This window comes from Tenrec ecaudatus, chromosome 9 (genome assembly GCF_050624435.1).
Source record: "Tenrec ecaudatus isolate mTenEca1 chromosome 9, mTenEca1.hap1, whole genome shotgun sequence".
In the NCBI taxonomy this organism is placed as follows: Eukaryota; Metazoa; Chordata; class Mammalia; order Afrosoricida; family Tenrecidae; genus Tenrec; species Tenrec ecaudatus.
In genome coordinates this window covers 146113887-146138229 of record NC_134538.1, presented here as the reverse complement: position 1 = coordinate 146138229, position 24343 = coordinate 146113887, and the positions used below count along the sequence as shown (strand labels likewise).

Genomic DNA, 24343 nt, shown 5'->3' with positions numbered 1-24343 from the left:
ATTTATCTATTTACCAACATACTTATATCTAGCTACTTGCCTCCCTATTTTAGCCAACTCACTCTCACATTGATCAGGAAGCAGATTGTCAGGCTTTTCTTCAAAGTTGCTTCTGGGTGGGTTGACACCTCCTATTGGTTTCAACTCATAGCAACCAGAGGTGCAAGAGACTGAAAGACTTCCCGCTTCCCCACCATCCTTCAAGTGGTTCTTATGTTTGAACCCCTTGTATCAATCCGTCTCCGAGAGTCTTCCTCTTTTTCACATTGAAACTCCACTTTACCACGCCTGATCGCCTTGGTTTCTTCTGTAAACATGTCCAAAGTTCAGGAAGTGAAGTCTTGTCATCTTTACTTCTAAGGAGCACTCTGGCTGGACATAGTTGAGGGTGGATTTGCTTCTTCTCCTGGTGGTTCATGGCACTTTAAGTGTCCTTCACCAGCACCATATTTCAAATACATCAGCTCTTCTCTAGTCTTCCTTTTCCTTGTCCAGCTTTCATGTACATATGAAGAGATTAAAAATCCCATGGCTTGATTCAGTTCACTAAGATACAACTGTGTGTTTTTAACACATTAAGTCTTGTGAAGAAGGTTGTCTGCATTTAATGTGCAAACTTGATTCCTTTATTACTTATTTTAAAAAAAAATCATTTTATTGAGGGCTCATACAACTCATCACAATCTATACATCCATCCATTGTGTCAAGCACATTTGTACATCTGTTGTCATCATCATTATCAAAACATTTTCTTTCTACTTGAGCCCTTGGTATCAGCTCCTCATTTTTCCCCTCCTTCATGAACCCTTGATACTTATAAATTATTTTTTCTCATGTCATGTACTGTCTGAAGTCTTCCTTCACCCACTTTTCTGTTGTCCATCCTCCAGGGAGGAGGTTAAATTTAAATCATTAAACTGGTTCCCCCTTTCTCCCTCATCTTCCCCTTCCCCTCCTGGAATTGCTACTCTCATTATTGGTCCTGAGGAGTTTATCTGTCTTGGATTCCCCGTATTTCCAGCTCTTATATATACCAGTGTACATGCTCTGGTCTAGCCTGATTTGTAAGGTAGAATTGGGATGATGATAGTTGGCGGGGAGAAAGTTGTATGTTTCACCGGTGCTATACTGCACCCTGTCTGGCTTGTCTCCTCCCTGAGACTCTTCTGTAAGGGGATGTCCAGTTGGCTATAGATGGGTTTTGGATCTCCACTCCGCACTTCCCCTCATTCACAATAATATGATTTTATTTTCTTTGATGCCTGGTATCTGATCCTATCAATACCTCGTGATCATACAGGCCGGTATGCTTCTTCCATGTGGGCTTTGTGGCTTCTCAGCTAGATGGCCACTTGTTTATATTCAAGCCGTTAAGGTCCCAGACACTTTATCTTTTGATAGCCGGGCATCATCAGCTTTCTTCACCACATTTGCTTATACACCTGCTTTGTCTTCAGTAGTCCTGTCAGGAAGGTGAGCATCATGGAATGTCAGTTTAATAGAACAAAGTGTTCTTGTGTTGGAGTGCTTGAGTAGAGGCCCAATGTCAATCTGCTACCTTAATACTAAACTTATATATATATGCACATAAATCTATTACCCCATCCTCATATATAAATATATTTACATATGCACATACCTTTATTTAGACTTCTATAAATGTTCTTTGCCTCCTAGTGCTTTCCTCTATTTCCTTTTACTTCCCTCTTGTCCCACTATCATGTTCAGCCTTCATTTGGGCTTCAGTAATTCCTCTCAGTTACATTGCCCTTGATCAAGCCCTACCAGGCCTCTGACATCCTCCTCACCACTGATTTTGGATCATTTGTTGTTCTCTTGTCCCTGGGTTTGTTAACATCACTGCCTTTCCCTCAGCTATTCACCTCCCATGTCCCATAGAACTGTCCATCCTGTTGTTTTCTCCTTCACATTGTTTATCCCGAGTATCTTACCTAGATAGACCTGCAGAGATAATAATATGCAGAAAAACAAGAGAGAGCAAAACATAGCAACAAAAGCAACCCAAACAACAACAAAAAGAAAAGCCTGCAAATAGTTCAAGGTCCGGTTGTTGACCTTTAGGACTGTTTTCTGGTCTAGTCTGATGGGGTACAAATTTGATTTCTTAATCCATGTGTCTGTGACCATTGATTAAGGAAAAAATCAATAAAATTCTTGACAAGTTAAACTTTTTAGCCATTTATCCTGATATTGTCTCTTGGTCCAGTTGTGATGATTTTGGTTTTCTTTTCATTATGTTGAAATCCACATGGCAAGCTCTCTTCCTCTATGAGAGCTGTACATCTTCTTAGCTATCAACAGGCAAGGTGTCACCTGCATTTATTGGCCCTTCCTCCAATTCTGATGCCATGTTATTCTTTATCCAGTTCATTCTTGGAATTATTCTTCAGCAGATTGATTGACTAAGTATGGTGAAAGAACCCCACCCTGACCATGCCTTTCTTGACTTTAAACCATGTAGTACCCGCTTGTTTTGTTTGAAGGATTGCCTCCTGGTTTCTGTACAAATTTAGCATGAGCACAATTAAAATTCTCAATCTTTTCTATATTATCCACAGTTTGATAGGATCCTCACGCTTGACTACATTTGCATAGTCATTAAAACACAAGTAGACATCTTTCTGGCTTTCTCTGTTTTCAGCCACGATCTTTCTGACACCAGCCAGGCTGTTCTTCATTCCACATCCTCTTCTGTGTCTGGGTTCAGTTGTTGGCGGGTCTCTGTTAATATTCTGATATAACTGTTGTAAATTATCTTCTTGAAAATTTTATATACATATCATGTCTTTGTTTTTACTGATCTCTGCTTTCCCAAGCATGATATCCTACTCCAGGGACATCTTTAAATTTTAAGTCAAGGCTTTATTATTTTTGTCCAGTTATTTCCTGTTGAGTTTTACTGAGTCTGTTATTCCTTTTAGTTTTCTTACTCCAGCTTTTTGCACATTTCTTTATAATATTTCACTTTGCCTTCTCAAACTACCCTTTAGTTTCTGTGTTTGGATCTTTTATTTCATCCTTTCTCTCATTTGCTTTAGGTATCGTTTGTTCAAGAACAGATTTCAGAATTTCTTATGACATCCGCTCTGATCTTTTCTTTATTATCTACCATCTTAATGACGTTTTGCTTTCTTCATGTATGAAATCCTTGGTATCATCCCATAACTCACCTCATCTTTGGTCAATTATCTTTAGTGTGTCAAATTGGTCCTTCAGGTGGTCTCCAAATTCAGGTGGGATTATACTCAATGGCATATTATGGCTCCCGCAGACTTGTTTTATTGTTTATCAGCTGTAACCTGAGCGTATATAGGAGCAATTGTTAAGTCTGTTCCATGGTTACCTTCTGGCCAAGTTTTGGCTGATGATATTGCGATTCTCCATCATCTCTTCCCAGTGATGTCATCTGTTTCATTCGTGTATATTCCAGCTGGTCCATGTGTATAGTCACCATTTATTTTGTTGACAAATGTATTTGCAATAAAAAGATCACTGGTCTTGGGAATTTCCACCATATGCTTTCCAGTTTCATTGCTTTCACTGAGGCATTATTTTCCAGCTACTGATCCTTTCTCAGTGTTTCCAACCTTTGCATCCAATCACCAGTTATTATCTATGACCAAATTCACACAGAAGTCGGTCGAATTCTTTAATATTTTCATCATCAACTTAGTGGTTTGTGTGTAAATTCAAATAGCAGTTGCATTAACTGCGAACACCATTAGAAATACAGACAAGGTGGAAGTTGGTAAGGATCTCATTTTGCTTGGATTCACAGTCAATGTCATGGAAGCAGTAGGCAAGGAATTAAATGTCGCGTTGCATTTGGCAAATTGGTGGCAAAATGTCTTTTTCAGGAACCACTTTGAAGACTAAAATGTACTCGACTCACCCCTTTTTCAGTTACCTCATATGCATGGTATTCTCGGTTAACTCATATGCATGCAGAAGGGAATCAATGAGTAAGTATGACTGAAGAAGACTTGAAGGCTTTGTACTATTGTGTTGTTGAAGAATATTAACTCTATACCATGGACTGTTGGGAAAATGGGCCGATCTGTTCCGAAAGAAGTACAACCAGAATGCTCCTTAGAAAGGTCAAGGCCAAGACTTCATCTGACGTGCATGGCATATGTTGCAGTGGTTCTCAACCTTCCTAGTGCCGCGACCCTTTAACACAGCTTCTCAGGTTGTGGTGAACTCCCAACCTTAACATTATTTTAGTTGCTATATCATCACTGTATTGTTATAAATCGGGTGACCCTTGTGAAAGGGTCTTTGGACCCCCAAAGGGGTCACGACCCACAGATTAAGAACTGCTGTGTTACAAAATGGACTAATCCCTGAAAAGACCTCATGCTCAGTAAAATTAGAGGATCAGCCACAAAGAGGAAATCCTTCAGTGTGCTGGATTGACTTTGCTGTGACCGGTTCACAGATGGCAGTGAGTGTGAGCATGGACTGGGTAGAGTTGCCTTCTCTTGTGTATTGGGTCTCTGTGAGTCAAAAGCAAGTCAATGGCACCTAACAAGTTGTTGGACGAAAAATGATATGTATATACATATATCAACATATATTAGTTATATATTCATTAGTAACAAGTTAATAGGCACTTGGGTTGTTTCCGTTCGTCTATTACAAATAATGCTGGGATACTGTATGCAATTTTATTTTTTAAAGCTTTCCATCCTTTTATCACTAATCAAACCAATGTTTAGATCTAATTTTTAAGGGGTTTTTAAGGCTGTCACCCCTCTTACTCACACCCTTTAAAAACCATTAACTTTCAATGTGTTCTATGCTTTTGGGGGCATCTTCTGCTCTTTTAGGTGTATATCTAGGAATGGAATTGCTTGTCATACGGTAACTGGATGTTTAACTTTTTGAGGACCAGCCAAACTATTTTCCACAATGATTGCACCAGTGATCTTACATTCTCATCAGCCATGTATGGAGATTCCACCTTTCTACAGCCTCATTAATATGTTATTTTCTATTTAAAAATAAACATAATCATTTTGTTTAACAATGTACAGTGTATATCTATATTAATGATTGAGATTTATATTAGAAATTGGGTGCTGCACGGCATTTCATTGCATCGCATGGTTGCTATTTCCCCTGCATTACAGAACACTGGTCTAAAAGATGTCGGTGTCATCGTAGACAATTACCCTTCCTCCCATTATCCCAAGCAGTGGGTCAGTGAGCATCTTAATGCATGTTTCTTTGCAGTTGTCTGCCTCTTCCCATAGTGTGTATTCCTATTACTGCATCCAAAGAAGAGCATGTTTCACATGGGGATTTTTACATCCTACAGAACTTTATTTGAATCGGCAATTTTCAAACAGAGCACATGAGTTTTAATTGTACCTCACCCTCACCTAAGTTACTTAACCTTGGACATAATGCGAACAATAGCATCTCATTGTTGGTTTTTATTACCAGTTAGATATAACATTGTTTCTATGCTTCCTGTAGTTGTTCGCATGTTTTTGACATATTTAAATTGTTGTTGTCATATTTAATTTTTTTATTGATAATAATCCTATGTCAATTAAGAATATCTTCCTTTCTTTAATAGTTAGTTTTTGACTTGTTTCTGAAATTTGGGAGTTTTTAATTCTTAGACTGTCAAAAGTATGCATTATGTTCTTAAAACTTTTAATTTGACATCATGCTTAAAACTTTTCTAAATGATAAAATTCTCTCTACAAAGGGACACATATATGACCGGACTTCAAAAAGCTCATGTAAATGGGAATTAAAAAGGAATTTTTCCATGAACTTTTCGAAGTATCGTGTGTGTAAATATATAGATATTAAGAGCAATAAGAAACTTCTAATTCTCTAGATTTCTAGGTGAAGACAGCATTGACACTGTTTGGACCCTCTTTTAGGTTCTGATATGTATTATTTTCTGTTAAGTAGTGCACTATAACATTAATTTTAATTTCCTCACTAAATCAAGGATTCATTAAAATTAATATTTAATTGCTTGCCCCCCATCTTTGGAGGTTATTGATATTTTTATCTTTCTGAGAATTGTGTAGAGATTTTAATTTTTAAGCTCTGGTTAATAATGACATCTTATTGAGAACTTTTCAGAGAATATGAGTCTTGTGATTCTCATTTTATGGTGTTGCTAACATTTTACTTTTAATAGTACATGACTAATTTTTAGATAAATGTTTTATTTTCATTTGACAGCAAAACATGTGTTTTGATCATTCTTGTTTTCATTTGTCTTATAGATCAGCTTCTGATAGGGGAATGTTGAAGTCAAACTTTACCTTTAATATATGAGTTCCTGGCTTTCTACGTTTCCCTGTTCCTTCTAATTATGCTCCAAATTAGTATGCAGGAAGGTAGGATGAAAACACCCCAAATCACCATAGCAACATAAATGATTCACATTCATCATTGTGTCCTAATATACATTGACAGTTAGTGTAATTACATAAACTCAGGTCTATTATAAATAAATGATTTGGTATCCTTTTTTAATTCAGTACATAAATTATTGTCAGAAATGCGTAGAACCTCCTAGTTGATATATTATCTATTTCTTTAGGCACTTTGGCATCTGTTCTTCTAGAAATATCTGCTTTGAATGGCTCACAGTAATTCTGCCCATATCAACAAAATAGTTATTCTGAAACATATTAGAAGGCTGTACCTTAATGATGTTCAAACAATGGATTACAGCCAAGGAAAGGCATGCAGAAACCAAGAAAAAACAAACAAACAAGGAACGGGTACAATTTGACAGTCCACAAGCAAAGAACTAATGACTCAGCTTCAGTGAGATGACTTTTGGCCTCATTTTACTTCTTTGAAAGGTCTTCGTCATAAAGAAGGGAATGCCCCTTTGTTTGTTTGAAACTCTAATGTAATCATTCGAATCTTGTGCAGATGTGCTTTGTAAACTGGAAATGCGGACAGAAGGTTGGCTGGCATCGAATCTAAAAATATACAAGAAAGCTGCTTTGGTGATTGGGGTGAAGGCAATTCCTTAAGTGACCTATTTTGTTTGGGTTTGTAGACCTCTGGGGGAGAATTCAGGGTCCAGGGACATAATAACAGGACTAAGCAGGGCCTTCAGTTCATTACAGTATTCACAGTGAAAGTGCTGTCTATTGATCGACCCTCCTTTCCCCCTGGCTGCTAATGTGGAAGCCGCCCATCTGTTTAATTCTTTTATTCACCTATTCTACCTTTTATTCTTTCTCATCCTTTGCTCCCTTCCTTCTTTGTGCTCACTCCCCCCTTCCTCTCCTTCCACCATTTCTCCCTTCCTCATTCTTCATTCCTGTCCGTGATTCATCTTTGTCTATCACCTCTGCGTTATTTTCTCCCTCAAGCTCTCTCTCTGCTCTCCTCTTATTTCATGACGCGTGATTTATTTGAAATGTGCTTTCATTTAGTTAAAGACTTTAATAAGCACCTGCAAAACGTCACTCAAAACAAACGCTAGGATTTTGAGTAAAATGCCATTTCCAACATATAGTTCCCATCTGACCCATTCTCCCATTTCTCCTGAACAATAAACATTCTGCCACATATTTTATGCAAATTTTGTTTCCATATGCCTTCTCCAAACGCACGTGATTTTCTAAAGTTTAAGATTATTAATGCTTTTAGAACAATGTATCTAGGATCCTTACTGTTCCCTACTTAAGAGTCCATATATTGCTAGAGTCATCCTTATCTATTTATGGCTGTCTCTAGAGTTCATGTGTTTTCCCTGTCATATAGTGTTTTATTGTTTCACTATACCATATGCCAAAATTGATTTATTTACCGTCCTGGTTAGGTCTCCTGTGCTTTCATACACACTTACACAGACACTGGCAAAAAGAGAATATTATATGAGTCAGAATTGACTCGATGGCAGTGAGCTTAGCATTTAATCAGATCAAATTCATTCTCTGAGGCCAGCATAGCCTGACATCAAAGCAAGGCAAACATTACAAGAAAGAGAATTTACAGATCTATCTAACTCTGGAATATGGATGCAAGCATTCTAAACAAAATAATAACTTATTGAAGCCAACAGTGTATATATATTAAAAAATATAAGATACTGAAATCAAATTAGGTATTTTCCAAGTTTTCCAATGTTTGAGAGTAGATAAATGCACTTCATTAGGGTTTAAAAAGCTAAAAGAAAAAAGAGAGAGATATGTCAATAGATGCAGGAAAACAGTTACTAAAGTAAAAATGTATTCTTGATAAACATATTAACACATTTAGAAAGAAAGAACTAAATACCTGTTAAAAAGCTGAACCAAATACGATTCAAAATGGGGAATATGGAAAACATTTATTTAAAGTTAGGAAAATACTGGTAAGAGTAACCCCTATTACCACTTCATGCCAGCAAAGTATTAGAGATCCTAACTAGTACAAGGAGACATGAGACCTCTCACAGATAGGGTCTCCTTTGTTAACAGACCGCAGATAAATACAATGAATCATTTGCAGATATCATGGTCCTTTACAGAGAAATAATTTTGAAACTTCAACATAAAGTATGAGGCATATAAGAGAGCTTCACAAGGAATTTTCAACTTTGGCTCTATTGACACATTAGACTGGAAAAATTTTGGACTGTAGAATTCTTTGTTGGAAAATCATTAACAATCTTGTGTTGGAGGATTTTCACAACATCCTTGGCCCTCTTCCAGTGTGGTCAACAGAGATGTCTGCATGGATTGACAGTTATCTACGAGGGTAGACATAAATCAGTAAAAGATCACTAAGAGAGTAAAAGTTGTGCTTCATGTGTTAGCAGCAAACTTACAGGTATCTACTTTCAGACCAGGGACCCCTGGTGACTTGATGGTCATGTACTGGGCTGCTAGCTGTGAGGTCAGAAGTTTGAAATCGCCAACCGCTCCACAGGAAGAAGAGGAAGCTTTTTACTCCTGTAAAGAGTTAAAATCTAGGAAATTCATCGGGCAGTTCAACCCTGCTCTATGGAGTCACTAGGAGATGAAATTGACTTGATGGCAAGGAGTTGTTTTTGTTTTGGGGGGTTGTTTGTTTGTTTATTTTTTATAATTTAAGACAGGGGGTCTTGGCATTTGGCGGTTAAGTGCAAGGTCAGCAGTGGGAAACCCCCCGCAGCTCCTCAGGAGGAAGATGGGGCTTTCTACTCCCATAAAGACATAATCCCTGAAACTCATTGAGGCAGTTCCACCCTGTCTGATGGCAGTGAGATTGGTTTGGGTTTGGTAATTTTGTGCACCATGGACAAGAGTATCTGCAACATTTTTATTAACTTCCTGTTGTTAGAGGCCATGTACTAAGTTCCAACCCAGAGTGCACTGCAGAACAAAACACTACCTCGGAATGGCAAAATACTATGAACATAGAATTATAAAACTTATCTTCAGAAATATCCACAAGAGCCAAGTAACTGGAAAGGCAACCTGTGCTCATGATTAGGAAGATATATTATAAAGATGTTAAAAGTCCCCACTTTATCTATAGATTCCATACATTTCCAAATCTAATTTAAGCAGGATGATTTCTAGAACTTAAAATATTTTAAGTTTTGTATGGGAGAGTATAAAACAAAGAAAATCCAAAACACAGTCTTATTATTGAAACTTCAGTAATGTATATAGTATAACCTTGGGTCAGGCATAGAAAAATGGGTTAGTGTTGTGATAGGATTAAAAACAGATAAATTCATCCATGGAAGTTAAACATAAAACACGTATTTGAGAAACAAATGACAAAGGAAAGAATATAAAATAACAAGAATAAAAAGTCGCTTAAAAATGCCCATGTGTTTGAATAAATAGTGAGATTGTGTCCCTACCTCACACCGTAAGTCAACTAGGGGTCTATCAAAGATGCAATGTCAAAAGCAAAATTTAAAAACTGTGCGTTAGGTAATAAGTTGATGAGTTTCTGCAGATAAAGTATGGAATGACTCCAAAAAAAACCCAAAAGGGCTTCCATCACTCACAGAGGATTCCTGTCAGGGAATTAAACTATCAGAGCTTCAGCAGGTATGGCAAATTTCTTTTCAGATATGTTGCTGAATGTCGCCTAATTGTTGAGTTCCTTCCCCATTTCTTCCCTTTAACAAACGCTTTGATATCTGAATAGGCTCCTTGGCCATTTTTCTTACAAGAGGTTTTATTTAAACCTAATTCCCTAAGATGTGTATCACTAAATAATGGATCTTTTCTCATTTAAAAAGTTCAATCAGCTTATTTTAGCTTTATAGATGCAATTACAGGCTGTGTTTTTACTTCTCAACCCGTGCTGTTCATTAATGATAATGGCACTTTGCATTCTTAAAGGGCCTTTATTCCAAGGATCCCGAAGACATTTACACAAGAGGAAGCGCTCCTGACAGTTCAGTTTCTTGAAGGAAAAATCAAGGAGGAGGAAGGGTTCCAAGATTTGAAATGCTGCTTAGCTCTATTCTCTGCCCAATCTCTCTGTCTGTCTCTCTCACGCAGAATCATTTAAGGAAAGCCATTTTTCAACCCACTTTCCTTCAAGGGGGCATTTGTTTATAATATTTTTACATTGAATTTTTATGAAAATTCCCAAATGAGTAAGTACTTTAGCGTGTTACTTATGTAGTGCAGTTTTGGAGTACAATTCTGCACTCTGAATGCCACCTTTAAAACCATGCATTCATGCACTTCGCCTTCAACCGAGCATTCCAGTCTCATCACGAGCCCCTTAAATGACGTTTCCCTGAGATCGGTTTTATCCTGGGAACATTTCATCTGTTGCATGGGAAAAATTTGAAATAGAAATCTGCAACATATTTTAAAAAGTATTGGTAAGGCACACTCATATAAATAGTGTGTGAGGCTGTGCAGTGTGTCAGAACATAGCACAGGCACTTCATGTGTGTGAAACATGGTATGCTTCATCTGTACACTGAAGGGAGGTCTTCCGCAGGGAGATCAAATATCTGAATAGAGACCATCAGTGCAGAGCTGAGGTGCATGAAGAGTGAGCGTGGATGGACAGAAGGGCACCTAAGGTTGGAACAGGAACACGTCTTGCGTTGCATACAACAGGAGAGAAGACAGCATATGAGTGAGCATATAAGAAAATGGACGGATTTTGTGGTGGATTGATGGACGTCCTGTCTTAGGGAGGCCTTTTCTGAGAAAGTACAGCTCAAGCGGAAGCGATGGGACAGGAAGATGTTGGGTGTGTGGAGATACAGAATAAGATATAGAATAATTATATACCACCCAGGAGAGAACATGGACTGATTGACGTAGGATTTCAGAGCCAAGTAGATGTTCCATTTGAAATCTCAGGTCATTAATTGAAAATGAGACAGACCAAGATGAAACAAGTGAGATGCTTCGTGTGTCCCATTTAGGAAGGTGCTCACTCCAAGAGCCACGCTGTAGGCATCGCACCTTCAGCCTGGCCTAGCAAGTCAAACTTTATGCTTCCTTCTGAGATGCTCGTCTGCGTGGGTCTAAGCAAGAAGTTGTGAAACTGAATTTAACCATGCCTGAGAAAGGGAAGCAAATGAGAGTCAGGGCATTTGTAAGGAAGACAAGAGAACCGGGAAGAAGGGAAACCATCTGGGAGTGAAGTAGTGATAGAGTGGGATGATCCATGAGTTGCTAGGCTTAAAGAATGCTAGCCTGTGGTAGGGCTGGTGAAAGGTTGTATCTAGAGAGCAAAGTGTTCGAAATGAGGTAGTAACTGGATACAAATTGTAGAGTGTGATGATCAGCCTGGGTAGTGAGATGAAGTGGAATAAATGATAATTAGAAGCGAGCGAGTCGAACGACCTTGAGACCAGCATGTTGCGTCGTCCAGGTGGCTGGCAATGCCACCAGTCATGGTAACAAGACCATGAATGGAGCCCATGCAGTGAGTCAGATGTTCAAGCCATCCGTGAACAAGGGTGAGTAACGGGGAGCTAGATTAGATCTGTGTATGAGTAATGGGACTTAGTCCTAAATAATTCCACTACCCTATGATTTTAAGTTAAATGTATGGTGCTATTTGTTGATTGTAATAAATAGTTGGTAGACATATAAATAATGGAAGTGCAGGAATCATTGAGGTTCTGGGGAAAACGGTGGCTTCCTATGTGCATTTTGGTCAATGATTTAAATGTATATTCTTCTCTTGAGAATGCTAAAAGTCACTAAATTAATTGATTTTATTTTTGACTTTTGAATAGTTTTCTCATTGACCGATACATTTTGGGTGGCAAGAGGAGGGGAAGGAGAGTAATAGACAGGACAGTATACAAATAGAGTTTAGACTAAACAAGTAAGTGGATTATTTCTGCAATGAATTTTGCATGATAAGAATATGTAAATAGGAGACATCGGTGCAGTGCAAGAAGCTAATGATGATAGTAAGAATTGGAGAGTGATGACGGCAAAGAATGTAGGGATGTGCTTTATACAATTGATGTATGTATATGTATGGATTGTGATAAGAGTTGTAAGAGCCCCTAATAAAATGTTAAAAAAAAGAATTGCTAAGATAACTTTTTGACATCTCTGATTTTTTAATAGATAATAAATTATGAGTACATTTTTAATGAAAAAAAAGAATTTCTATTTATGTCACACCTACTATGAGCCAGTGACTGTATTGACTGACTGGTTTCCTCTCAGGGAGGATGGGGTCATTATCCCCACAATACAAATGGGATAACAAGCTCATAGGTAGAGCAAGCCACTTGTTTATATCACACAAGTCATCGGCAGAGCCAGAAATCAAACACCACTTCCTAAATCTCAAGCCTGCATTTCTTCCAAAGCATCCTTTCTGAAAAAGCCAATGTCTTCAAATACAACCCTCACTGGATGAAACATATTTCCTTCAAAAGCCTGCTGGGGGTTCTAGAGATGCCTCATCATGCCAACCATTCTTCATGCTTCTCCCATCAAAGAGAAGACATTCAAAGAGATTCATGGACTCTGAAAATAGTACCAGGTTGCTAAGAGCTACCTCACATCATCCTATGTTTATTTACATTTCTCTCCTAGCAACATGAATAAGTAGCATTTTTATAATTTAGTCTAATTAAATACATTAATGTACTATTTCTTTTTAAATTATATATATATATATTCCACAGTTCAATCACGTCAAGGTGACGAGCACAATTGCTATCACAAATCATTTTCTACATTGGCTCCATGACATCCTCTTTCTTGTGCACACTGTTATTAACACATAAGACCATGATGAAAGAGCCAGTTTAGCAAGGGGCCTTCCAGGGCCACCGGTGTGGATGTGTCCCTGTGGTCCCTGTGCCTCGGCCCCGTACCAGTCCTCCTGCCCTGGGGGACAGGCGGCCCCAGCAATACAGCATTTCCCAGGGACACTGCTGCCTGCCTCCAAAGGGGGGCTGCCCCTGCTGCCTCAGAGGCCATCCGCCAGGGCCTGCAACCCCTGGCTCACCCCCATGCCAAAGAGCCCCTGGCCTGCTGGGGCCTGAGCCAATCATGGCCAAGTGGTAGGTCACAGCTGGCCCTGGTGACTACCTTCCAGGACGCCTGCAAACCTCATCACCTGTCAGAACCGGCTTCCAGTCCAGGCTAGCTCCTCTCAGCAAGGGGTGGGGCCAGTGAGACCACCCTGTTTACAGAGAATTCTATTTTGTCCTGCACCCTGAGGGTTTTCTACCATGGGAATACATTGCTTTATCATGTGAATAAATTGCTAGAATAAAACAGCCAAAAAAAAAGAGCCAGTTTATTGAGATGTGAGTCATTTAAAAATTTTCAGGACAAAATATCCTTTAATTCAATTTTGTAGGGTGGTCAGTTTTCATACAGAGGAGTCTTTCAAGAAGACACAAACTTTTGCAAATTAGTGAACAGCATGGCCTCGGCAGTTACTCATGGATGCATTTGGTTACATAGATCAAAACCACAGGCAATCATTCAAGAGGAATTCCTATGCAATGGGGCCAGCTCTTCCTGTGAAGAGATTGAAACAATTCGACTCCAAGTCTAGACCAATACTGCAAATCACTTTAATAAAACAAGATGCAAGAGTGATCATGAATGAATGAATCTCAATTCAGCTGCCAATATTTAACTCAGATACGAATCAAAGATGTATTCGTGAAATGACACATGTAAAGCTGTAGTTTCTAACATCGCACACATAACAACATGACAAGGCCCAATCTGACCTCTCCATGTGTGAATATTAGAGATGAAAGATGATATAAGTGAAGTCATTATGTTATAAAAAGCCTAATTTATTTGGGCTAATCCCCACCACTGCCTTGTGAGCACTCACGGTGACTCTACCTGACAGAGCACAACTGCTCCCTCGAGTTCTCCCTGCTTGTAATTCTTCATGGAAACAAATTGCCTCATCTTCCCCACAGAGCAGCTAGTAGACCAACCCTGGGTACCAATAAGACACTTAATGCAGGGCGTCACCTGTGTTCAGGAGAGTTGCCAATGTCACACTCTACTGTACTTGATTGCCTGCTCTCTCCATGTTGAGCATTGTCTTAGTTGCAGCGTCCACCTAGATGAAAGATGTGCCTGCCATTTACTAAGGAGGCTGGAGTTTTCTGAGAAGGACAGAGGTCTTGTGTCCTCATTGTCAACTGTCACGGCTCCATTCTGACTCCTAGTGACTCTATGTGCAACCGAACAAAATGCTGCCCCATCCTTTGTCATCTTCACAATCCCTGCCGTGTTTGGGTCCATTGTCATCACAATGGTGTCGATCTTACCTCTATGGAATTTTTCTTCTTTGCCAACCCTCTGATTTCCTGAGCAGCACGCCCTTTCCCAGGAACTCGTCCTTTCTGATAACATGTCCAAAACACATGAGATGAAATCTTGATCCCTAATTCGTAAGAAGCAATCTGGCTGTACATATTTCAAGCCGGGTCTCTGTGTTTCTGGTAGTTCGTGGTTTAGTTATCCTCACTAACAATGTCCTTGAAAGGGCCAGCTCTTCTTTGATCTTCCTTACCTAGTGTCTAACTTCCCCATGCATCTATAAGGTAATTGGAAATCCCACCAGTTGGGTAAGGCACACCATCTTATCTTTGTAACATTTTAAGAGGTTTCTCAAAGCAAATGTGTCCAATAGTGGATTTCACTTGATTCCTTGAGGGCTCCTTTCATGGGGTCACAAAGAATTGGAACTGAGTCAATGGCACCCAGTAACAACAACGTGTTTCCATGGTTGTTGATTGTGGAACCAAGAAAAAGGAAACCCTAACAGCTTTATTGTTTGTTCCTTTCTTAGGATGCTGCTTATTTGTCTGGTGTGAGTATTCTTCTGTTACGTTGAGGTATGATCCATGGATAAGGATATTATCTTTGATTGCCATCAGCAAGTGCTACATATTCTTTTGACTTTCACAAGCGATGCTGTGCCATCTATGTATCATCGATTAATGAGCCTTTCTCCAATTTTAATGTTGCATACGTCTTTATGTATTCCAGTATTTTCAGATTACTTGTACAGAATTAAGGTATTATAAATGAGGTGAAATAATATAGCCCTGGCATACTTGCCCTGTTTTGAAACCACTCACATACCTTTGTTCTGTTTGACTGGTGCCTCCCGGTTCATGCACTGGTTCCACAAGAACGTAATGAAGCTTTCAGTACTCCTGTTCATCACAATGTTATCCATAATTTCTTATGATGCACACAGTCTGATGTCTTTGCATACTCTGTAAAACACAGGTAAATATCTTCCAGGTGGCTCTATGTATTTTTTCAGTCAATATTCACCTGACATCAGCAATGATAGCTCTTCTCTGACATCCTTTTCAGAATCTGTTGAATTCTGGCAGTTCTCTCTGCCACGTGGCAGTCAGTGCTTAATTACCCTCAGTATAATTTTACTTGAATTTGATATTACTGATGGTGCTTGATAATTTTGGCATCCAGTTGGTTTGCCTTACTTTGGTAGATGGATCTCTTCCGATGAGTTGACCAGGTAGCTCTTTCTGATTTCTTGGCAGAGACAAGTGAGCACTGCTAAACTTAAAAAGCAAAGCAAGTTGTTGCTGTTAAGTCAATTCCAACCCATTGTAACACTCAGCGTTTCAGAATATTAGAGCTCCATAGGGTTTTCTTGACTATCATTTTGATGGAAGCAAAGACCTTTCTTTTATGACTCCACTGGGTGCTTTTAAACTACCAAATTTTAGTTTAATTGTCAAACACAAACTGTACCATCCAGGACTCTGGGCCACAAGTGGCCTTTCAGTAAATATCAGTTGAGGAAATACTTTAGAGTGATGTTGAAGAAGAGTGTTAAACATGCCGGAAGGGCAAAGGGTGCCATATCAGAGCAGAGAGGCACCCAGCGACACCCCTTTCCCTCCAATCTCCTATTTAATCTTTGGAGTTTCTATTGTGATCTCATGTATATAGGTTATGAAAGAGCAAAATGCTCACAGCAGACGTTCCTTTCTACTTATACCAAACTATTGTTTAATTTTAGTAAGACTTCAGGGGTTATTTTTATGGTTAAGGGTGTATATGGCAGCTCTTTACAAATATACAACCATTACATTAATTACATTACATTAATTGGCTTAATTTGATTTTCCATCACTACCAACTGGCTCCCTGTAAGCCACATATCCCTTCCCAAGGTCCCTCTATACATGTTCCTCTTCTTGTGCTTGAGGTCATGCAGTAGTTGTCCTTTGGGGGATGACTATTAAGCTTAGGTTAATATATGGTAGAGCATATGTCAAGATTTCATTTCTCTTTCCAGATGAGTGATATATTGCTTTTTTCAAAGGGAATTTGCTTCTACATGTGATGTCAAATTGAGTAGTTAGCTATGGTAAATAAAATACTGTCAGTAATGGTGTGTGCAGTATTAAAGTTGGGACGTGTTTATTTTTGTTATAATATGACCCTCTCATTTGTATTCTTATGACTGTCTTGGGTTGGGAAATAAGAGAGAGGAAGAAAAACAGCACGCTGGGAAGCATGTATAACCCTGGGTGTATTCCTAAGAATGTGGTGTACATATGACATTCTTTGATCTTGAGTGGTATCATGCCAAAAACATAGGGAACTTCAGTGGCCGAAGATGTGGAATCATTCAGTGAGGGTGAAACTTTAAAGATGATTTTAGTTAGACAAAGCTTTATCAAGGGTATGTTGCTGTTGTTAGGTGCTGTCAAGTAAGCACTGACTCCTAGCAACCATGGGTGCAACAGACAGACAGGCCTACTTCATCCTCACTTGTCAATGCATCCTTTTATTTGCTAATCCTCTGCAGCACTAATGATGATAACATTTCCCAGAGCTGGTCTCTCCTAACAGCATACCCAAAGTACATGGGATGAGGTAGATGAAGTCTCACCATCCTCATATCCAAGGAGCACTCTGGCTGTACTTCCTCCAAGACAGAATCTTTTTTAAAATTTGAACTCCCATAATGAGGTTACTTTGACTATAGGTGGTAGAAGCAGTAAATTCTTGGGTACTGGCTGAAAGGTTGGTGGTTCAAATCTACCCAGAGTTTCGTCAGAAGACAAACCTTCCAGTCTGCTTCCAAAAGGCCTTTAAAATCTGTGGAATGGTTCCAATTTGTCTAAATGGGATTGACTACAAATCACAACATCACTTCAGTACCTTTTAACATCCTTTATATTACTATATGTTGGTGTATATGGAAAACACATGTGGGGTGAATTATAGCGAATTGTAACGATGGCAATAATAGAAAACTACCCTATTTAAGTTAAAAACCCTTTAGACATATTTATTTACTTAATTTAAATAATAATGCTACAAGAAAAATATCATCACTACTCTGATTTTACAGATGAGGAAACTGAAGCTATAGGCTGACAAAGTCACTAGGAGTTAGGAAAACTTTGGGCCAGGCGTGGCAAATGAACCACCACTTGGCTATCTAAAGAATAGTGAAGGTAATATCGGTTGATTGGACCACCCTCACGTGATCATTCAATTCATCATTTCTTTTTTGTTTTCAAAAGTCTTTCCCAGGTAAATTACTTTTCTCCTACTAATACTTTATATGTGTGTACACCTCTTTTAAGGCTTCAAGATGTGTTCATCTTTATAGTTAAACCCATGTGGAATAAAGGAAGGAAATGGCACACAAACACCCACACAAGTTGGGAAAATAGCGTGAAGAGGATATGTGGAGTTACCTTGGAAATCAGCTCCTGCCTCTCGAACCAACATCCCTTCTCCTATGCGATGCTTTCTCTCATGACGGCATCAGTTTTTTACAGATAGAAACATCTGTGTTCTCATCAGAGACTTCACATTCTATGCAGATTCAAGAAGATTCCAGAGAATAGAGACTGCCAGACCCCTCATATTTAGTACTAGAAACGTATCCCAATTACTACTGTGTAACTTTGGTTACATTTGTTTGAAAATTCTTCTTCTTTGATAAACTCACCTATTTTGTTTGAGACATATTTTACCATGCATATTGATGCATACTTGGCCCTGGTTGCCACTGAGTTAAATAACTGCTGACCTAGGCCAAGAAACTCATTCTAATGAGTTTGTATATGAAAATGTATGCATTTGGTGAAAGTGTCTACAGATGGTGAAAATTTATACAGTTGGTATCTAAAAGCAGTGGCAGAATATATTTTGGGGAGTATAACGTGGAGATGAGCTAGCAGGCAGGGAGAACTCTAAAACAATATAGAGATTAAATACGCCACGCTGGGAAAAGCAGGCGAGGGATGGAGACTTGCAAAGAGAAGATAGACATGAAGGAGAAGGTTTGGTGTCCGGTGAGTTTGTAAAGGCGGAAATGAGTAAACCAAGAAGACGAAGAGCAAGCTCCAGTAGTTTGGAAAAGGACCATCTGTGTAGATAGTGGAGTTACCTTGACCAAGGAACTCTTTAGATAGGCAACTCTGTCCTTAAAAGCCGTGATTACAGCAAAGCGAAGAAGGAACGCACATGTGAGCAGAAGCATTCAGAGAGCAGAAGAAAGTGTCGGAAAGGGAGCCGTGAGAACGGACCACATCTCTTGCCTCCTGCGACTCTGACTTTGTCTTCTTTCCTTGGACTGTTCGGGAGAACATTTAAAGTATGGGCACAATTGGGGCCTTCCCACTGAGGACTGCCTTGCCCGTTGACGCTCTCCCAATAGTGGGCCACGTTAATGCACTCGTGGGCAGCGGTAACAGGGGCAGAGCCTTCGAGAAGCTGCAGAGGGCAGCTGCTACTGACTGGAGTTGAAGTTGGCCTCTAAGACCCTAGGGAATCTGCGTGGGACATTCGCCTGCCACACAGTGGCTATTGGTAGCTCATGTTGCAACGGGGTCCGTGGCTGCTGATTGAAAGCTTATCTCAAAGGAAAGTCAAGGAGATCTACTTCCACACATCATGGAAAGTTTAGTGGAGCATAGCTCTCCCGTCCATATTCGGGGTCACCATGAGATGGCACTGGCTGGTCACAACTTTACAATAGCGTTCCTAGGTCTCTATTAACTGCCCTTCGTGGTATCTAGTCTTGAGTGTTCAACCTATCCCCTTTTATTTCTTTAGCTGTTATTTATAGTGCTTAACGTGGATGCTCATCAGTTATTGTCCGACATAAAGCACGTCTCCTTGTGTGTATATCTGGGTTTCTCCTCAGACAGATCACATTATGCCATCAAGAATGGCCTTGTGCGCGTTACAATCTTCCTGCCTTTGACTGCACACAAAATGTTTTCATCTACCATTTTTTCTCTAGAGAATAATAAGCCCGGAGGAGTATCTGACAAACCGTTTACTAATAGTTTTTTTTTCCCTAAACATTTATAGGAAGTGCTGGAACACCTGTTACTTTTAATGAAAATGGAGATGCTCCTGGACGTTATGATATCTTCCAGTATCAAATAACCAACAAAAGTACAGAGTACAAAATCATTGGGCACTGGACCAATCAGCTCCATCTAAAAGCAAGTATCCATTTAAATGCATATCAATGCACAATGCTCTGGAGGAAGGATGTTTTTATTTTCAAAGATGTAATTTTTTAGTATAAATGCCCCTGTAAACACACTTTCAGAAAATGTATCCTTTAATCTTTCATTCACTTTTAAAATTTGATGAAAAAAGTCTTAGAACTGCAGAGAAAACTGATATCTTTAATGAAGGACCTCACTTCCTTCCACCCATTCAAGTTGTTGTGCACTTTGTGTTTGTGTCCTGGGGGAAGTGACATGAATTGTAAAATCAGGGTTCAGAGCAATTGTACATCGCCTCGACCCCATCATAGGTGTAGCCGTTGGGTTGATGTAAAGAACTCGTATTTGCGTTAACTCGTTCTGAGACAGCTCGTGTGTGCAGGAAAGATGCTTGGGTTAGCAGCTGCCCTGACACATACCTGCTGCTCTGTTAGCTCTGGACCCCTCAAAAGGCCAGTACCTACAGGTTTCACAGTTCCTTCACCCCCTGTGCCCTAGAGAGGTAGCAGCAAACTTCCTGTGCCCTGGAGTGGTGCCGCCTGGGTGGTTGCTTTCCAGTATGCCACACTGCCAACACAGCTCGGTCGCTTCCTGCTGGGGTCTGGTGAGGAGCAGGTGGAGGTGGCATTTGAGGAGGGTGGGGCAAAGCAGCTTCATCAGGTGCGTCTGTAGTGGTTGGGGCGTGGGAAGGGGTGGGGGGGGTGACCCAGAGGGCCCCACGTAGTTATTTGGTGCTTCTGTGATAGAATCTCCCCAAGTGGATGGCTTTAACAAAGGCAACTTTTTTCCTTTACGGTTTAGGAGGTTGGAAGTTCAGATTCAGTGTGTCAACTCTAAGGGATAACTTTTTATCTCTGTTGGCTTTGGGAAAAGATTTTTGTCCATTTTGACATCTGTGGGCCCAACGTTTCTTGGAGATAGTCATGTCTCTTGCCTGCAATCTTCCCTGGATTCCAGGAGGTTGTCAACACAGGAACACTGGCACTGGAGGATAAGCTCCTCTCCTGGTTTTGCTTTCTTCCCACACTACAGAGGTCTCTCTGTCCCTGCTCCCTCGCTAATCGCCTATATCTCAAAAGGGACTGATTCAGGATAACACCGCACCTCATTGAGATTGTGTCCTGCCTCGTTGACATAAGAAGCATAACCTATTCCTCTTTTAACATAACCTGCTCCTGCCTTGTGACCCACAGAGAAGATGAGAATGTACAATGACATCAGCTCACACAATACTGGAGACCTTGGCCTGGTCAAGTTGACATACATTTTGAGGTGACATAATTCAATCCTTAAACCCTGCAGAGATGAGGCTGTGAGTCAGGTGAGGGATTTCCAAGGATTTGGAAGAAGGCTTCTGGGCACCAGCTGTCACCAATCCTAAGAGGCATCGGGGCCAATCTTGATGGATGGGGAGTCTGAGGGTCACAAAATGTGGGGTTAGAGTGAGAGGCTGAGAAAAGTCAAAGGTGGCAAAGAACAGCAACTGTTGAGCATGAGAGAATTGTTTCATATTTCAAGAGTTTGGGGAGACTAGAGATAAAAATTCATGGACACTCATGTGTGTAAGAAAGAACTTTATGTCAAAGAGCAATTGTAGAGTGAGAAAACATCCCAGCCCAGTCCAGATCAAGTCTATAAGTCCAGTATTAACCCATATGTCCAATACTAGGCCCTAAATTTCTCTTGAGACTCACACAGCCATGCAATGACGCCAAATGCAGGAAGATCACAGGTCAGTGGGTGGAAAGTCTTTACATCCAGTGGTGGTGGCAGAATCTCCATACTAGCATGCATCTCCACGAGACGCCCCCAGCTCTGGGGATCTAGCGTAGCTCCATGTGTCTTGTTAGCAGGAATGGCTCGCAGGGTGTGGATATGTGTCCAGGCTTCATTGACCTATTGATTGCCTTTGCACCTCTAAATGAGGTCATCAAGCTGCAATCTGATTGGCAGGCTAAACTCCACCCCTTCACTCTTAATCGTCTCAAATTGATAACGGATTGTGTAACTGGCACACTATGAGCACACACCTGCATCTTCAGGTATGGAGAAGTAGAGAGACTAGACTGTCAAGAACTGGAATTCGTTCACACAACACCCTGCGTAAGAAATGTAGGACTTCTTATATAAACTTCGTGAACGGGGAATCGTTTTAACAACAGCGGCGGTTCTGCTGTGGGCAGATGTTTCTGAATGGCTCGAAGTAAACTAGGAACAGCTAATGCATATTATTCTATTCGCTGCAGTGCAAGTATCTCCCATGCAGCTTGATTCTCAAAGCCCCCATAACACTGTGAGAATTGAGTTCATCTCCTAAATGAATAATTGGATTCATTTTCTAGTTAGAACTTTCCCTAATTTAGGATGTAGAAGCTTGAAGCATAGAAGAGAGGGCGGGCCAATTTTACTCATGTACATGTTTAGCACATGTGGATGTTCTTTTTTTGCATGCAAGTCCAATCAAAAGACATCACCATTGTGTTTTAAACATGTTCCTGTCTGTATGTCTACATACAGCCCTTGATATAGTCATGCAGCCTCGGTCATCCCATTTCTCAGCCAAGAAGCAGATGAGGAAACATAGCACATAGAGAATTTATGATTAATGCCCCTTGGAAATAACTCCAGGATGATTATCCCAGCTCTGCAGTCAAGGCGTGAGGAAAGTTTATGCTTCTTTCTATTATTGCGATAGGTAAGGCCTCATGTTACTACACGTTGTATCCTCATGAAATCTTATTAAATGCCCATTAACGACACGCAATTTTGTAACTCCATAAACTATCAGAACCTATCTGAAAATCAATAACCCTTTCACAATTGTTGTAAAAATTGACCTTTGTGGGGAAAAAAATATTAGACATGGCTGAGACAATTTGGAAAGAGTTCAAATAGGGAAGCTACTTTCTATTTCTTGTTTTCAAATGCCAAGCTGCATAGTCTGTTCTTATGAGCAATGATTGACAGGTCCAAATCCAGCGATGGAGGGAGGAATGCATGCAGTGATACACAGTACCAAGAAAACTAAAATGATGAGGCACACGATGTCACATATGCACGCACACCTCTGCATTTGTTTTAAAGCTTCATGCTTAATCTGAGACTCTTCTTTTTTGGGCACATACAATGCATGGAAGTGTTATGTGTATGATTATGCTATTGTGCAGAACACAGATGAAAGCAATTCATACGCATTTGCGGAGAAGTGCAGACCCTCGTTGAAGAGGTGCCAGGATCGCTGTAGAAAATCCAGAGAGTCTTCGCATGCATTTAAAATGTGAAAACTTACCATTTTTCCCCAAAGCCACTTATTCTTTCAAAGTCACGGTCCTTAAGGTTGGCTTTAATACTTTCAAATTCTTTCTGTACTTTAAAAATGAATTCTGTATAAGATAACTGCATAGCATTTCTTTTCCAAGAATATAGCTGGCATATGGCAAGGTCTGGCCACCTAGACAATTCACTTTGACTGGATTTAATCAGTTGTGTATCTACCATGTGCCCCGTGTTGGGCTAAAGATGAATGCATCATTTCTGCTCTCGGAGAACTCACCAGGCAGTAATATACATTGATGGATGTGTGTCCAGGGTTTGCAGTGACAGCTTGGAGAAGGTTCCTAAGCTTGACTGGCCCCCGGTGGATGCTGAAGTGTGGGCAGGAAGGTACAGAGCAGAGGCTTACCCTCCCTCACCCCTCACTTCTCATTACCCTCTTCCACTAGATTCACACCAGGTGTCTCATTCTTGATAGTCATCATTTATCAGCCAGGAACTGAACTGATTCCGTTTGTTCTCAAAGAACCAGTTTTTCTGACTGGATTCGACCATGGGATCATTTTGAACTCAGAAAGTTTATGACTAGGCATATTCAAGTGTGCCGCAGCTGTCCTGCATGCATCTTAGTGGAATGAATGGAATTTTAAAATAGGTAGATGATTCTTTTTCTTTCACCTGGAACATGTAGGCATTATCTGGTTTCTTCAACATCACTGACTTTATTTTTCCAAATAGTATTAGTTCTTTTTCTGTGTGATGGAATGCTCAGAGACTCTTAATTCGGTAAGTGAAAAACTAAGTGAATTTTTTATTTTGATTTGTTTTCCTCATTTAGTAAGCCCCACCCATGGCGTGAAGGGTGAATCGTCTGTGGGAACAATTAGGTCTCTCAGTTTGATTAGGCTGCGTGTCTCAAGAGGCAGGTGGTCCAGCGATTACAAAACATACTGTCACCTAGAGATTCCAAGAAAACAGCAGAGCCAAGACCAAAAGGGGAACACCATGTGCTGCTGTGGGTCCCCAGGGAGAGGGGGTAATGGGGCTACTGGGTGGACCTAAAATAACTCAAAACTCACTCTTGATGCTTCTACCCAAGAGCCACTTTCTTG

The 24343-nt window shown here is 40.1% G+C and overlaps 1 protein-coding gene across 1 annotated transcript in view; it reads left to right on the top strand.

Moving 5' to 3' along the window:
• The window catches only part of GRM8 (glutamate metabotropic receptor 8), a 911938-nt gene that overhangs the window by 735302 nt on the left and 152293 nt on the right, over positions 1-24343 (top strand). Inside the window, exon 7 of the mRNA XM_075557710.1 lies at positions 19813-19949. Coding sequence (XP_075413825.1) covers positions 19813-19949 — 137 coding nt within the window. The remainder of the gene's footprint in view (positions 1-19812; positions 19950-24343) is intronic.